This window comes from Zerene cesonia, chromosome 26 (assembly GCF_012273895.1).
Source record: "Zerene cesonia ecotype Mississippi chromosome 26, Zerene_cesonia_1.1, whole genome shotgun sequence".
NCBI classification, from domain to species: domain Eukaryota; kingdom Metazoa; phylum Arthropoda; class Insecta; order Lepidoptera; family Pieridae; genus Zerene; species Zerene cesonia.
Genome location: NC_052127.1, coordinates 1,814,102 through 1,829,118, shown reverse-complemented (window position 1 = coordinate 1,829,118; position 15,017 = coordinate 1,814,102). Strand labels below are relative to the sequence as shown.

The window sequence follows — 15,017 nt, the reverse complement described above, 5'->3', positions numbered from 1 at the left end:
ACGGTTAGGCAAGATACGCAGGTTCGAATCCTGCCTCGTGATCAAATTTTTTCTATTCTTTCAAAATTTCTCATGAATTATATAACCATACATATATAATAGACATATGGCCGGTTGAAATACGTACGAAAATATGAATTTTTAGACATATATATACAAAACTAGCTGCGCCCCGCGGTTTCACCCGCGTAAGTCCGTATCCCGTAGGAATATCGGGATAAAAAATAGATGTTGGCCGATTCTCAGACCTACCCAATATGCTTACCAAATTTCAGAGGAATCGGTCAAGCCGTTTCGGAGGAGTATGGCAACGAAAACTGTGACACGAGAATTTTATATATATAGATAGATAGATATACATAGTGTATGCTGAAAAAACTCATTAACTTTAGCATTAGGGCTGCCTCTTCCTATTTTACGGAATAAGGGCTATGTTGTACGGGTTGACCGCCTCCTTGGTACAGTGGTTAACGCGTGAGCTTAGAACCGAGGGGTCCCGGGTTCGATTCCCGGTGGGGACGTAAAAAAAAAGTTTCGGTCTGGCAGAAATCAGAAGGCTGATCACCTACTTGTGCATAAAGAAAATCGATCAGTGAAACAGATGTATATCATCTGCCCCATACCCCAGTACACGGGACATCACTTTTTTTGTACGGGTTAAAATAAATATAAATAAATTGATCCGCATCTCCGTAAACTCTATCTTAATGAGAAGGAATAACGGTTATTCGTCCATAAAGCCAATAAAATTACCTATAAAATATGTTTGAGTATCAAGAGATTTATTATAACTGTTATAAGCTAAGATTTAATTTCGATGTCAGGTGAGCGCGTATTTCATATTCTCGAGTGGGTATGTTTTATTATTAAAAAAGTTGATATACAATAAAATAAAAACATTTATACTGACAATACAAAATATTAAGTCACGTGATGACAATGAAATATCCGATGGCGGGAAACTGTTATAAAAACAGAAAAAAATCTGTGTTATTCTAATTTTAAACAGTTGTAGACGAGGTACGTTCATTTGAATTTAAATAAACCCTTATAAAAGTTCAGACGCGTTCGCGCCATTAATAAAATTAAGTTGGAAAAAATTTCACACTTAATTACCTCGACTCCTGTTCATATATCACCAAAACTTCGCGCCTGCTAGCTCATTCATCACGATTAAAAATGATCCAATTATCTATATAATTAAAGAGAAAAAGATATATTTAGCCGACCAAAAATACAAGCATATAAAAGTTAGAATAATTGGGTTGAAATATTTTTATATGCAACTTAATTCGTTGAAATTTATTCATTTGACAACCAAATAAATACTTCAGAAGCGTTCATGTGTACCGGGAGTATTATTTTTTAATTGAAATGTTTCTTCTATCTTCTTCTTTATTTTATTTCATAAATAGAATGTCTCATAACAGCCAACCGTAATTCTAACTGGCCAGTGATATAATAACCGACCTCTTTGCTTGTCGTAAAAACATTCTTCATTTAAAACTTATTTCTGTCCCTTATGAGGGACTGGACTCAAGGGCTTATATTTCTTATTCATATAGCAGAATCAATCATCGTATCCGAATGAAAAAATACATCGAACTTTAAAAGTTTCTTTCTACGAGATATCGATTTGTAGGGAACATGGAAAGAAATATTTCTTACTTGCTTAATATTATAGAGTACTAGATTCAGCCCGCGTTTTCTCATGAGGTTGGTACTTTTATTGCTTATATGGATGTGAAATTGTAAGCTTTTAGACTCCTAAACATATTTTTTATAGATTTGCCTCAAAAGGGGAACGATTTTGGTTTATTTGCGACCTGAATTCCAGCGAAATTGGTTAGTGTTTTTACGCTTGAAAGACTGACAAACATATTCAGTGTTAAGATTCATATGTAATGTCGAATTTATTAACTTTCCGACCGCGGCTTCGATCGCGTATGCACCAAAATATAAAATATAATTAGATTTTCCATGAAGATATAATATAAGACTTCCTGTGCTTTAGACACGTATATCTCGTCAACTGTTTATTTTAGCAAAAAACCTACTTAGAAACTTTCATTCCCTTTAAAAAGACCTATCCAACATCACTCTTTTATTTACATATTTGCGAATTTATTTTTTACCTATTTCTTTTGTAAATAAAATGCAATCTTTAAGTTGTAGTTAATATTGGTCTATCACCACATGAAATTTTAACATAATCTATCCACGGACATCTCGAAAGCAAAAGGAGACATACAATAGTAACAAAAAAGTTTTTATTTTAATTTCTAAATTCTATATCAAACTACAATGAGTAGTTATAAATAGGTTACATTTGGTAAGAAGAAATATTTTGAAACCCCAGAAAGGACATGGGTTAGAACTGTCGCGGAAATCCCTATATCTATATTTAAAATAAATATCTATATTTCCTCTGGCTACGCAAGCGAAGCCACGGGCCTATATAAGCATCTGTATAACAATTTCTCTTATCGAATCGTCATAGACTAACAAAAACATCCACATATATTTTCTATATATAACGTGATGTATTTATAAGATGACTCAAGAGATATGTCGTGTCGATCTAGCTAGAATCTAGAAAAGTTATTATAAATCTAGAAAACTGCTCCGCTAGTCTAGTCACGAATTGCGTGGATGTTATTTACGTCGGTACGGTGAGAATAAAATGATAGCATTTCACTGATTTTAGTTTATTTTTTGTTACGAACAAAGCCCAGTGCAAGAGCAATAGTGGGGATCCCTCATAGGAAACCTGTGTCTTTTGCTCTGGGGGCATATAAGAGCTGATGATGAATGACCCTTTACTAGTAAGGTTTTATCCACGACTTCGTTTCACTACGTATTATAAAGCACAGTCGCTTCTCGCGTCTCTCCCAATGTATGTACGGTTATTTCTTTAAAACTACACAAAGGATTTTGATGTGTTTTTTTAATTGATAGGATGATTCAAGAGGAAGTTTTATATGTATAATAAAATCTATTAAACTACAAGGAATTTAACGCGTGCACAGCCGCGGGCAAAAGCTAGTGTTATATTTAAATAAAACGTCATCAATGCTTTTTTCCAGTATTTACTCGAGTCATTTGCTTGTATGCAAACATTGTAGAAAATGTAGGCGTTCATGTATGAAGTTAACCATTTGCAAATGTCGTCCTACACTTGCGGGTTTGTGTATTCGTGCGAAGGTGAGTAGCCGGCATTATATTATGCTAGCTATTTGCCCCGGATTCGCCCGTGATACATATATAGCCCATATCACGCCCCGAAGTTGCAGCTTTCTCACAGTGAAAGAATGTTTGAAATCGGTCCAGTGGTTTTTGCGTGAAAACGTTACAAACATAAAAAAGCTAAAGAGAAACTACAAAAAATTTATCACCCTACCAATACGCGACCGTCTTATAACTACTACTTACTTACTATTATGCTACCACAAACTCGACAGGAATACGTCATCTCTGAAAATCTCTATCGTGGTTCGTGAAATGCATTTTGACAGACGGTTGAATAGATAGGCGGAAGACGGACAGATAGTTAATCTAGACAAAGTCTTATTTAGTTAGTAGATAGAATCTTTCTTTCAGTACAAAACCCTAACAGTAATGGGACAATTTGATTTCGGCAATTTATTGAGATAAATGTGACTTTAGCAAGTTAAAAGCGCTTTTATCCTTTTCCCGTCCCCGTCCATTCCTTTTTCCAAACGTCAATCCTTCCCTTATCCGTTTCCGCTTAAAAGCGCAAAGCGCGTTCGCAGAGGCACTATCTTTTTGAATGTTCCTGGGCGGTGGTGATCGCTTACCACCAGACGAATCACCATCTCAGTTACCGACTTATGCTATAAAAAACGATAAGTAACAATCTTTGAAGGCATAGAAACTTCTCACATTCAAATGGTTATCGCGCTATAATAAGATACTAGCTGTGACCCGCGGTTGAAACCGCGTAAGTCCGTATCCCGTAGGAATATCGGTATAAAAAGTGCCTATGTGTTATTTCAGTTGTCCAGCTATCTACGAAGCAAAATGGTATTATTATTATATCATCAAATGTAAGTTTGAACCGAATCCGCGGCCTCGCAATAATTATACACGTTTTGTCGTATTTAATTCGTTATTTATATTAGAATTAAGGTTGATATTTAAACGTTTACGCTTTGGGACTTCATTCCGTTCGAATTGGCAATAAATTCAAATCAAGAAGCAAGTAAATTATTATATTACAACCTAATAAGATTGGACGCAAGAAAATAACTCACAAAATTAAGGGAACGAATATACAATTACACAGTAATAGATCTCCAAGGACGATATGATGTCCTGGTACTTTAGTAATTTTAATTCTATTACGTGGAAATTATTTAATTCGATCCAATTGCTGGAAAAAATTTAAAATGGCGTCGCAATGTTTGTGCTAGTTCTGTACAAACATCTACATTAAGTCAATAATATTGATATTTAAATTCTAGATATTTCGAAATACTTACCGTTGCATTGTAACACGTCCGTTCACTGTGAAAATCTATGGTGAACTGACGCCCGCCCGCCTGTTGGTTAAGGGTTTGGATTTATATAGAGACGTTATTACAGCTATGAATAGCGAAATCATAAATAAAATATAGCATAATGACAGGGATGTGAAATTTCTTTGGTAAATCGGAGAAATGTCAAGGAAAATAAATAATAATTATTTTGAACTGGATCGCCCCGTGAACTTTACATCACCTACTTATGTTTGTGGAAATGTTTTCCGTTACTACTTTTTATATACAAGGATTTTCTCCGATATACCTTCACTGTACAACGAATATGTAAAAATAGCTAAATCGTCCAGTCTTTTTCGAGCTCGAGAGTCGAATCGAGGGACAAACGGACGGCAATTGTATTTTTCTTATATAAACATATATGATTTAAACGAATTTTAAGAATTTTTACATGAATGAATGAGTGCAAACAAATAAAGTAGAATTAGAATGTTTGAGAAATATGACAAGTGTCACAAAAGACATCGCGAGAATATTACATAAAAAAATTATAAAGTTATGAAAGATTTATATTTTTATTCAAAAAGATTATTCTTTTTAACTATAGATAACAGTTAAAAATGGCTCAGATTTTATATCAATTCTACTTCATATACATTGTGTATTTATTCTAATTTATACCGACGCGTAACAGCTCCATATAATTACCACATAAAAGGAGGAAAATGTTAGTCTCTCGCAATCAACCCCGCGCTCGCCGCCCCAGCAACAGTTTGCTTAGAAATTGCCAGTATAAAAAAACTTTCCCATCATATCGGGTAATATATTACGCTGTGTACAAAATTCGCTCAATGGAGGATCTAATGTAAGGGCAATCGTTTACATATTGATGATCGTGGTACTACAAATGTAAGTGAGCTTCAGAATTTTCTACCTGGTAGTTTTATATGAAGTTTTGTAAACTGGCTGTCAAAATAAAATTTCACTGTACCAACCTTCATTCCCTAACTTTTCCTTTTAGGGGTAGAATTCATAAAAATTCTTTCTTAGCCTACATTATAATGGATAGATAGATAGATAGATAGATAAAAAGTTTATTAAAAGAACACATTAAATACATGACAATTACAAATTAAGACGATTACACAAAGAAAAATTAACATAGAGAGGAAAAAAAAAGGACGGAGACAAATGAGCACTGTGTTCTTAAAAATGGTTTTGGCTCAGCATAAATGTCAGAGTCAATGGGACCCTGACGCTGATATTCTGCCAACACCATTAGAGGGTAGAAATAATTAAATAAATACCGTTATAATTTAGCGAGAAAAAATAATATGGCTGTTTTCATGCCAAATTTCAGACCGACTGGTTCAATAGTTTGAGGTGTGCGTTGATGGACCAGTCAGCCTCCTTTGCGTTTTATATTTTAACCAACTAGACGTTCGTCCCGGCCCCGACCGGATATCGAGATTCCTGTTTTATATTTAATCGGAATAAAATGTATTTTATCACCCAAATCAGTTCATACCCTGTCTGTATATTTAATTTCATCAAAATCAGTTCCGTAGTTTCAGCGTGATTGACGGACACATTTCTAAACAAATAAACTTTCACATATGTAACATTAGTGTGATTCAGTTTGACTAATTCAATTTGCATTAAAATTAAAATTTAAACAGACAAAATAAAACCCAATATGCTGGCAACATTACCTCTCCCGCGAAAAATGGTATTATCCGTCGAAAACGCAACGTTTCTAAGCAAGCCACATTAGCCTTCTAATAGCTGTCTTTTTAAATTAACCGTATTATAATCGAATCCATGCTCACACGTTAAAAATATTTTGTACTCTACATGTATGGAATAGAGTTGAGAATCAAATAGCATGTTTTTTGCTAGTTTCGTTTCACGTAGAACTTAATTGAGCTCGTCAATCATGACAACTCGATTCGCTGTCAATTTACGAGGGAACGAATACACTTATATTTATCATCTTGCCTATAAATCTTTGCCAATAAAAACTGTTAATAAAGTGTTGCAATGTATAGCTTATAATCTTTAGAAATTAATGTTTCTGTAACACCGAAAGAGACTAGTTGCCCACAACACAGGGGATCCTAGTGTGGGAGCTAGTGTATCTTTATTAAGTGCCAACTATTTATAGGCTATTTCATTTGATTGTATTGTTTAAATATGGAATAAATAAATCATTCCATTTCACCTATACTAATCTAATATATAAAATTCTCGTGTCACAGTTTTCGTTGCCAAACTCCTCCGAAATGGCTGGACCGATTCTTATGAAATTTTGTGTGCATATTGGGTATGTATGAGAATCGGCCAACATCTATTTTTCATACCTCTAAAGGATAAGAGTAAGGCAGAACAACGTTTGCCGAGTCAGCTAGTAGACTATATATATAGTCTATAGCAGTAGTTTCAAACAAACAAAAAAATTCAGTTTTATATAGCACTAACTGTGCCCCGTGGTTTCACCCACGTAGTACCTGATGTTACACCCAAAGCCTTCCTCAATAAATTTGCTATCTAGCACTGAAATAATTTTTCAAATCGAACCAGTAGTTCCTGAGATTAGCGCGTTCAATCAAGCAAACAAACACTTCAGCTTTATAATATTAGTACAGATAGTATAAATAAAAGAAAGAAAATAAACTTGATTGCTAAACAAACAAAAATATGTTTTTTTCAGTTTTTTAAAGCAATAAATGTAATTTTTAAATATTTGACATAACACTCGGCCAATCATACCCTCTATAGCAGTCGAATTTATCTTATTTATTTATTTATTAATTCTTTATTGCTCTTAATAAAGCTACAAAAAAAAACTTAATAAAGTTACATTATAAACAAATGGCGGCCTTATCGCTATATAGCGATTTCTTCCAGACAACCAGACGTACAGAGAGAAATTAGATAGAGGAGAGGAGTAGGGCAGAGCATAAATATAAATCGAATTTCTTCTACTTGAAAATGATTTAATCCTGGTCATCCTCATCAGGATAATAAGATCATTTAATTATTGTATGGCCACCGATCCTTGATAAGTGTGAAATAGGTGGAGGTAGTTCACAAACAACAATTTTTGTATGACTTTCAAGACATATAACATCTCAGTCTCCCCGTGACCACGCTCGCTGTAGTGTTCGAAACGTCGTGTTAATAATATAATGAATAAATCGCGTTTAAAATCCGTTAAAAAGTTTTGAATGTACAAAGTTTGAATTAAATCTCTTTAAATCACAAAATCGAGTCAAAAGCATTCGGTTACAAAGGTGAAGTTAATAAAAGCTTGTTACAATATTCTGCTGCTACTACGTAATTGGAATTTTGTCTGTCCAGCTACATCCATTCACTTGTAGTAACGTGATCGCGCTCTGTAATTGAAGTCGGGCAAGGTTAGAGCAACTATATAAAAAGAGGTTTTATTAATATTCAGCTTTCGGTCGCAGATTAGCTCCGATCTCTGTAGCTATGACACTTTATCCAAATCCTACTAATATTATAAATGCGAAAGTTTGTAAGGATGTGTGTGTGTTTGTTGCTTTTTCACTAATTGAAAATACAGCTTTCTAATGGTGAAAGAATTAAAAAATCGCTCCAATAGTTTATGTGTTAAGACTTCCTACTAAAATTATAAACGAAGTTTGTAAATATGGTTGAATGTATCTATGTATTTATGGATGTTTGTTACTCTTTCACGCAAAAATTACTGAACCGATTGCAATGAAATTTGGTACGTAGATAGCTGGACAACAGTAATAACACATAGGCAATTTATCCCGATATTCCTACGGTATAGAGACTTACACGGGCGAAACCGCGGGGCGCAGCTAGTGAATAAATAATTTAAATAAGATTTAATATTCATGTATTCTATAACGTTTTATGCTATTAATGAACTAAAACATGTTTAAATAAATGTTTATTTAACCTTTTATTTATATATCAATGTTACACACGGGTAAAACATGACATTTAATATTGTATTCTATAATTTCTCACCGCAATATTTGATCCAACATTTGCAGAATCTTTGAATTATATTATTCTATAATATAGATATATAATAATAAATAATAATCTAGATATATGATAATCTTAGTACAAGATCTCACTGGTAGATTGTGCATGCATCATTTTCTATTCTCTTTATAAATTTCCTTTAGAATTACGTAAAATTCGATCTTATGATATTCATCTGCAAGTAATGATAAAAAATTACCATTATTTCATCCTATTCTACTAGTCCTGCTAGTAATATAAATGCGAAAGTTTGTAAGGATGTGTGTGTGTGTTTGTTGCTCTTTCACGCAAAAACTACTGAACCGTTTGCAATGAAATTTGGTACGTAGACAGCTGGACAACTGAAATAGCATATAGGAAACTTTTTATCCCGATATTCCTACGGGATACGGACTTACGCGGGTGAAACCGCGCGGCGCAGTTAGTAATGTCTATTTTCAACAAAAAAAGTATTCAAACGAAACTATAAAATCAGAACTAGAATAGATTTAAATACGGAAGGCCCCAGCTTTGAAATAAAAAAAGGGTCACCAAAATCAATTCACCCAACCTGAGGTAATAATGCCAATTAGAGATGGTCAAATTGATATCCTCCTCCTTTCTTGGGGTCGGTTGAAAATTAGATAATTACAGATATATGTGGCATTTTTTCATAGACAACCTATCGCTTATCAAACTCTTTCATTATACATTTTCAATTTATTATCACTACATAGTATAAAACAAAGTCGCTTTCTCTGTCCCTATGTCCCTCTGTATGCTTAAATCTTTAAAACTACGCAACGGATTTTGATCAATTTTTTTTAATAGATAGAGTGATTCAAGAGGAAGTTTTATATGTATAATAACATCTATAAACAACTATATTATAATAAAACAGATATCTCAACAATACAGCAGATAGATCTTATGCTCATCTCGTTAGCCTTAAGTAAATAACCCTGATGACATCATATAAGACATTTTTCATATAAATTGAGAATCACGTACGTACGTAAACAATTATCATTAACTAGCTGTGTCCCCTGGTTCCATCCGTGGGTAAAACGACAAGTAAGAACTTTTATCACTATTTCAACACTTCAGAGGTTTTTGATAACAGAAGCTTGTGTTCTATCAAATTTCATCGAAATCAGTGCAGTGGGCTACCTGTGAAAGCGAAACAGATAGACAAATAGACTCGCTTTTTATATGGATCTCTTTCAGTAATGGAATCTACCCTAAATAAATCTTTATAAATAAAGTTTTCAAAGATGCATTCTATATATTAGGAATACAATCGTCACAAGCTTTTGACTCGTTTCGAGTGTATTATTTCGTATCGTATGAAATACTTTCAAATCAAGCTAATGTATCACTTTTATGCATAAAACTCAGCGAAGCGTCGTTGCATTGTACCCCCTTTCTTCATCACGGCTATGGCGCGTTTTCAAATGTATATTTTGATGAAACAATATCAGAGTTTTACTCTAATATACCGTATTTAAAAGTAAATGCGCTGGTGACCTCGTAAAACCATCCAAACTTTCGCTTTAGTAGTTCCTAGAGCTGGAATGGGATCCCGTCTCGAAGGACCAAAGACCTTTGTGAATATTGTCTTTAAAAACTTCCGTTTATGAGATTCGGTGTTGTTTGAGAATAATATCTGTAAGGATTTAAATGGAGTCATTATGTTGTAAAGCCAAACAATGCTATATTTTTTTAATACATAAATATTGTTTAGTTTCATAGCTTACTAACTTTCCCTTAGAAGAAATACAAAATACTAGCTGCGTCCCGCGGTTTCACCCGCGTAGGTCCGTATCCGGTAGGAATATCTGGATAAAAAGTTGCCTATATGTTATTCCAATAGTTCATCTATCTACGTCCAAAATTTCATTGCAATCGGTTAAGTAGTTTTTGCGTGAAAGAGCAACAAACACACACACATCCTTACAAACTTTCGTATTTATAATATTAGTAGAATCATAGCGGGCAACTGAGTTGACAGTTCGCCTGACGGTAATCGATCACCACTAACCATGAACATTTGTCGAAATAGTGCCTCTTCAAATGCCCTCCTTTAAGGTGTAAGGGATAAGGAAAGGATTGACGACTGGTACAAAAGATAGTACTAGAAAGAGTGAAGAAACGTAATACTGCAGTATGTCCTAACCCTAGTCCATATTCATTTTAAAACCAATGACCTGAAGTACCAATCTCTAACCGAAGCAAGTAGTCTGTCCATTTTCAGTCCACAATGGAGTGTTGTGTCATTACGGATACAAATAATAGTCTGGCAGTTATACTAATTGGAAGCGATTCAATTACCAGATGGGGCGCACCTCGCTCGAGTTAATAGTGTATTAGCTTCATTGCTTTTATAGTTTATAATCCGTTTTTTTACATGTCTATATGAGTGCTATGTTATAAGCCACATATGAGTTTATTATTTACATGACTGTATGAATTTGTATGCAGTGCTATATGCAGTGGTGGCTCAGTGGTGAGGACCTATATGCAGTGGTGGCTCAGTGGTGAGGACCTCGGACTTCAAAATCGATAAGTCGGGGTTCGAGACCGGGCGAGCGCGCAGGAAATAAATTGATTTTTCAATTTATCTGCACATGTAGATAACATCACCACTGCTTAAACGGTGAAGGAAAACATCGTGAGGAAACCGGTATGTCCAAGAATTAAAAGTTCGACGGCATGTGACATCTGCCAACCCGCACTTGGCCAGCGTGGTGGATTATGGCCTGAACCCTCATAGGAGGCCTGTGTCCCAGCAGTGGGAACATATATGGGCTGATGATGATGATGAATTTGTATTGTCTTGTCTTTTCAACAATAAATGTCACCGATGTTCCACGGAGAGTGGTACAATTTGTGATTATAAATTAGGACCAAATGTCAACATCCTATCAAATACAAATACACGGGTTGAAAACCCACGACTTTATCGGGTAAGAAACAAAAAAAAAACACCTTTTTGGGGATCATCGGTTGAAAATCCTACTAATTATATGGGAAATCCTGCTAATTAGATCTCATGAAACTTTTGTTTTGTCAATAAGTGTAAAAATTTTGAATTAAATCTGTCCTTTTAAAGTGGGTAAAAATCAAATCTAAACGAGTCGATTACATAGAGATACACAGTCGAAGCTAAAAGCGTGTTAAAACAGCTTAAAACTCGATTCTGTAACACTGCTAAAATCATATATTATTATTGTATTTTTTATAGCAATACATGAATTTATTCACGAATTCATATTCACGTGTGACACTATCTACAGTCTATCACGATAATGCTTCAGGGCAAAACTAAAATACAATTTTCAGACACATTTTTCGATAAACCATTCAAGAATCCTCACATTTATTTAGTTTTTCATATTATTTAGCTTGCATTTCGAAACTGCATAAGAATTCAACGAAATTAAACAATATATGCTAATAATTATTATCCTACTAATATTATAAATGCGAAAGTTTGTAAGGATGTGTGGTTTGTGGACGCAAAAACTACTGAACCAATTGCAATGAAATTTGGTATGTAGACAGCTGGACAACAACGATAACATATAGGCAACGATTTATCCCGATATTCCAACGGGATACCGACTTACGCGGGTGAAACCGCGAGGCACAGCAAGTTTTTAATAAAAAACTAAACTGCCTTCAAATCAATTACTAGAACTAAACCATACTTTAATATGACAACACGAAAAACACCAACTTTCACATAAAAAAAATCAATCGAAATCGATTTATCCAGTCTAAATTTCTGAGGTAACAAACACAAGAAATACACAGTCGAAATAAAGCCCTTCCTTTTTTGACATCAGTTGAAAAACAGTACGTTGATGCATTCCTGCCAACATATTTTGTACTGTCATAATACCTCCGATGTAATATTTAGCGTACATTATATTTAGAAACGGGTAAACCTTGTGAACATATTTCAAATTGTATGTGGAAAGTTTTGCGTTTAAGTCACGAAATTATAACATCGTGTAAAATGTTTAGCGATTATTTTTTATTGTGTTAAGGTCTATATTAGCGTGCAGAAGGTTAAACGTTTTAAATAATATGGAATCGTTTAGGAATGCTTTTAAAGCGAGGGCTTAGTTTGAAATTTTTTATTGTACTGTGTGTGTGTTCATATTATAGGATATATTTAAATTTTATTAAAACGTTATTCATTTGATTATTAGTATTATTAAGGTATGTAGCATAATTCTTTTTAGTTATCTTAAATTACCTATATAATAGTCTTTTGACACTCCGTGAAGATGTGGCTTTCTAATGTGTAATTTTTTTTTTAATTTGTTTTAGTAGTTTTGGTGTGAAAACATTACAAACATACATTCAAAAATACTAATAGCTTATTCAGATTGAAAATATCACATTGAGAAAAGATAAATTCATTCAATTAAAGCAAATAAAAAGAAATCATATATTTAGTTTAGTTACAAAACCAACCGCCAGCAATACACTAAAACTGAAACCCTTGAGTACCAGGCGAGCAAAAACTGCAACGTCCTTATTTCCGCAGCACAAGGGACACACAATCCAAGCGAACGTATCGTCTTCATACAAATGTACCAGGATATCATCCGCGTTCAGGAATACGTAATTTTCCAACGGCTGCCATATGTATAAAATGGAAGATTCCAGAACGATTAGTGAGATGACAATCTGTGAATTTATTTTACGATATGAAAATGAAACATTAAGAGTATTGAATATTGACTATCCGTGGTGTTTTATATATGGAGTTTGAATGAAAAACGTCTGTTATCGTTAAAATTTAAAATTTGTTATATTATCGATGACAAATTTAATTATATTTATCATTAAAATAAGAAAGCCGAAATAAATACAAGAAAATTAAATTTAAATAAAAAAAAAACTCCCGACCCCATTTTGTTTTGGTAGCCATCTTGAAATAAAATTTTGGCATAGGTACCTATAGTATTCTAGGTAGAAGACTGCTCTAGTCAAGCACTTTTATTTGCAATGCAATTCCCGGCAGGGACGCACAAAAAAAAAATGTCTCGGTCTGCCAGGACACAGAAGGCTGATCACCTACTTGTCCGTAAAGAAAATGGATCAGTGAAACAGTTGTAAATCATTTTTATTATACGTACGCAGTTAAAAATAAAAACCATCAATTGCATTGGCAATGGGTAGTTTTTATATACCATTAATATTTATATACGGATTATGTAAATAAACTATTCGCTTATATACCTCAAGTATGTATCTAATTGGGTTGAACGTGATTTTATAAATTGGAAACACGCGGATCTTCTCCAGGACAAGGCACACGCTCAACAAGAAGACCAGCTTCGACGTGGAGTGTTCTCCAGCTAGCAAGTTTGCTGTGGAAACGTTGTTAAATATATTTAACTAGTCCGCCCGGGCTTCAGCTATTGTACAATTCTCCTCTCCATACGAAGGTTTGTGACTGAAGAAAAACTTAAAAAAAAATTGCCCAATTGTTCGAGCCATTCTCAAGCTTCACGCTTAGCAACATATTTAACGATTCCGTATGTGTTTGTTTATTTGTTTTTCTTTCACGTTAAATCCGAACGATTTGATGATGATGATTTGAAGATTGATAGTTAGGGAGTGCAGAGGATACATAAACTATATATTAATATTATATAAACTGTATATTAATAATATAATAGGCGAAGTTTTTCCGCGGGGAATAGGGAATTCCTTTGACTAGGCAAATGAAACTAGAAAAAGTGAAATCGTGGGCAAAAATATAGATATATAAAAGATATTAATGGTTAAAATGTCTAAGTTTCGAATGGATGTATGGACGTTTGTTACTCTTTCACGCGAAACACCTATGTATCGATATGAAATTTGGTACAGTGATAGATTATAGTCTGGATTAGGACATGGGCACTTTTACTCGGGTACTGCGCGAGTAAAAAGTGTCCATGTCCTAATCCAGACTATAATATATCTCTGTACCAAACTACGTGAAGAAACGCGAGATTACCATGGTTTACGGCTAGTATTTAAATCGAAAGCAATACTCTTATACTAACTATTATAAAGCAGTGATAACTCGTGTATTATTAATGCTAGAGCTAAAAGCACGGCGGCGGAACTCGTCATCTCGTTTCCATTTTGTATTTTATAAATGTTATTTTCAAATGAATAATGATAGCTGAAATATATAGATTTGTATGACAATGTCAGTCAGTGGCATTTAGAAACATGAGTTATCTGGTGTTATGTTATCTGTGATATGATTATAGACACAAAAACCGCTATCGTCCGTAGAAAATTAATTCATATCAATTGGACTATGCATTTCACCGACTTTAATAAAGAAGGTTCTCTTTACCCGGCGAATCTTTAAAGATTAATTTATTTTAAGCTATAGACTCCTGTACTTATACAATTATATAGCTTATTGCAATGTTACAAAAATTGCATTAGACTGTTATAAAACATGTTGTATATCGT

At 33.9% G+C, this 15,017-nt stretch overlaps 2 protein-coding genes across 2 annotated transcripts in view; both read right to left on the bottom strand.

Annotated features, from left to right (window-relative positions):
- Positions 1–4,549, bottom strand: part of LOC119837058 (facilitated trehalose transporter Tret1-like) — a 55,336-nt gene extending 50,787 nt beyond the window's left edge. The window contains exon 1 of the mRNA XM_038362548.1: positions 4,503–4,549. Coding sequence (XP_038218476.1) covers positions 4,503–4,510 — 8 coding nt within the window. The 5' untranslated portion in view covers positions 4,511–4,549. The remainder of the gene's footprint in view (positions 1–4,502) is intronic.
- An 8,428-nt stretch (positions 4,550–12,977) lies between these two features.
- LOC119837155 lies at positions 12,978–14,663 on the bottom strand. Its single transcript, XM_038362678.1, has 3 exons — positions 14,594–14,663; positions 13,779–13,909; positions 12,978–13,223 (listed from the first exon to the last, which is right to left on the bottom strand). The coding sequence occupies exons 1-3, from the start codon at positions 14,661–14,663 to the stop codon at positions 12,978–12,980; spliced, it is 447 nt and encodes a 148-aa protein (XP_038218606.1).
- Positions 14,664–15,017: the final 354 nt, after the last annotated feature.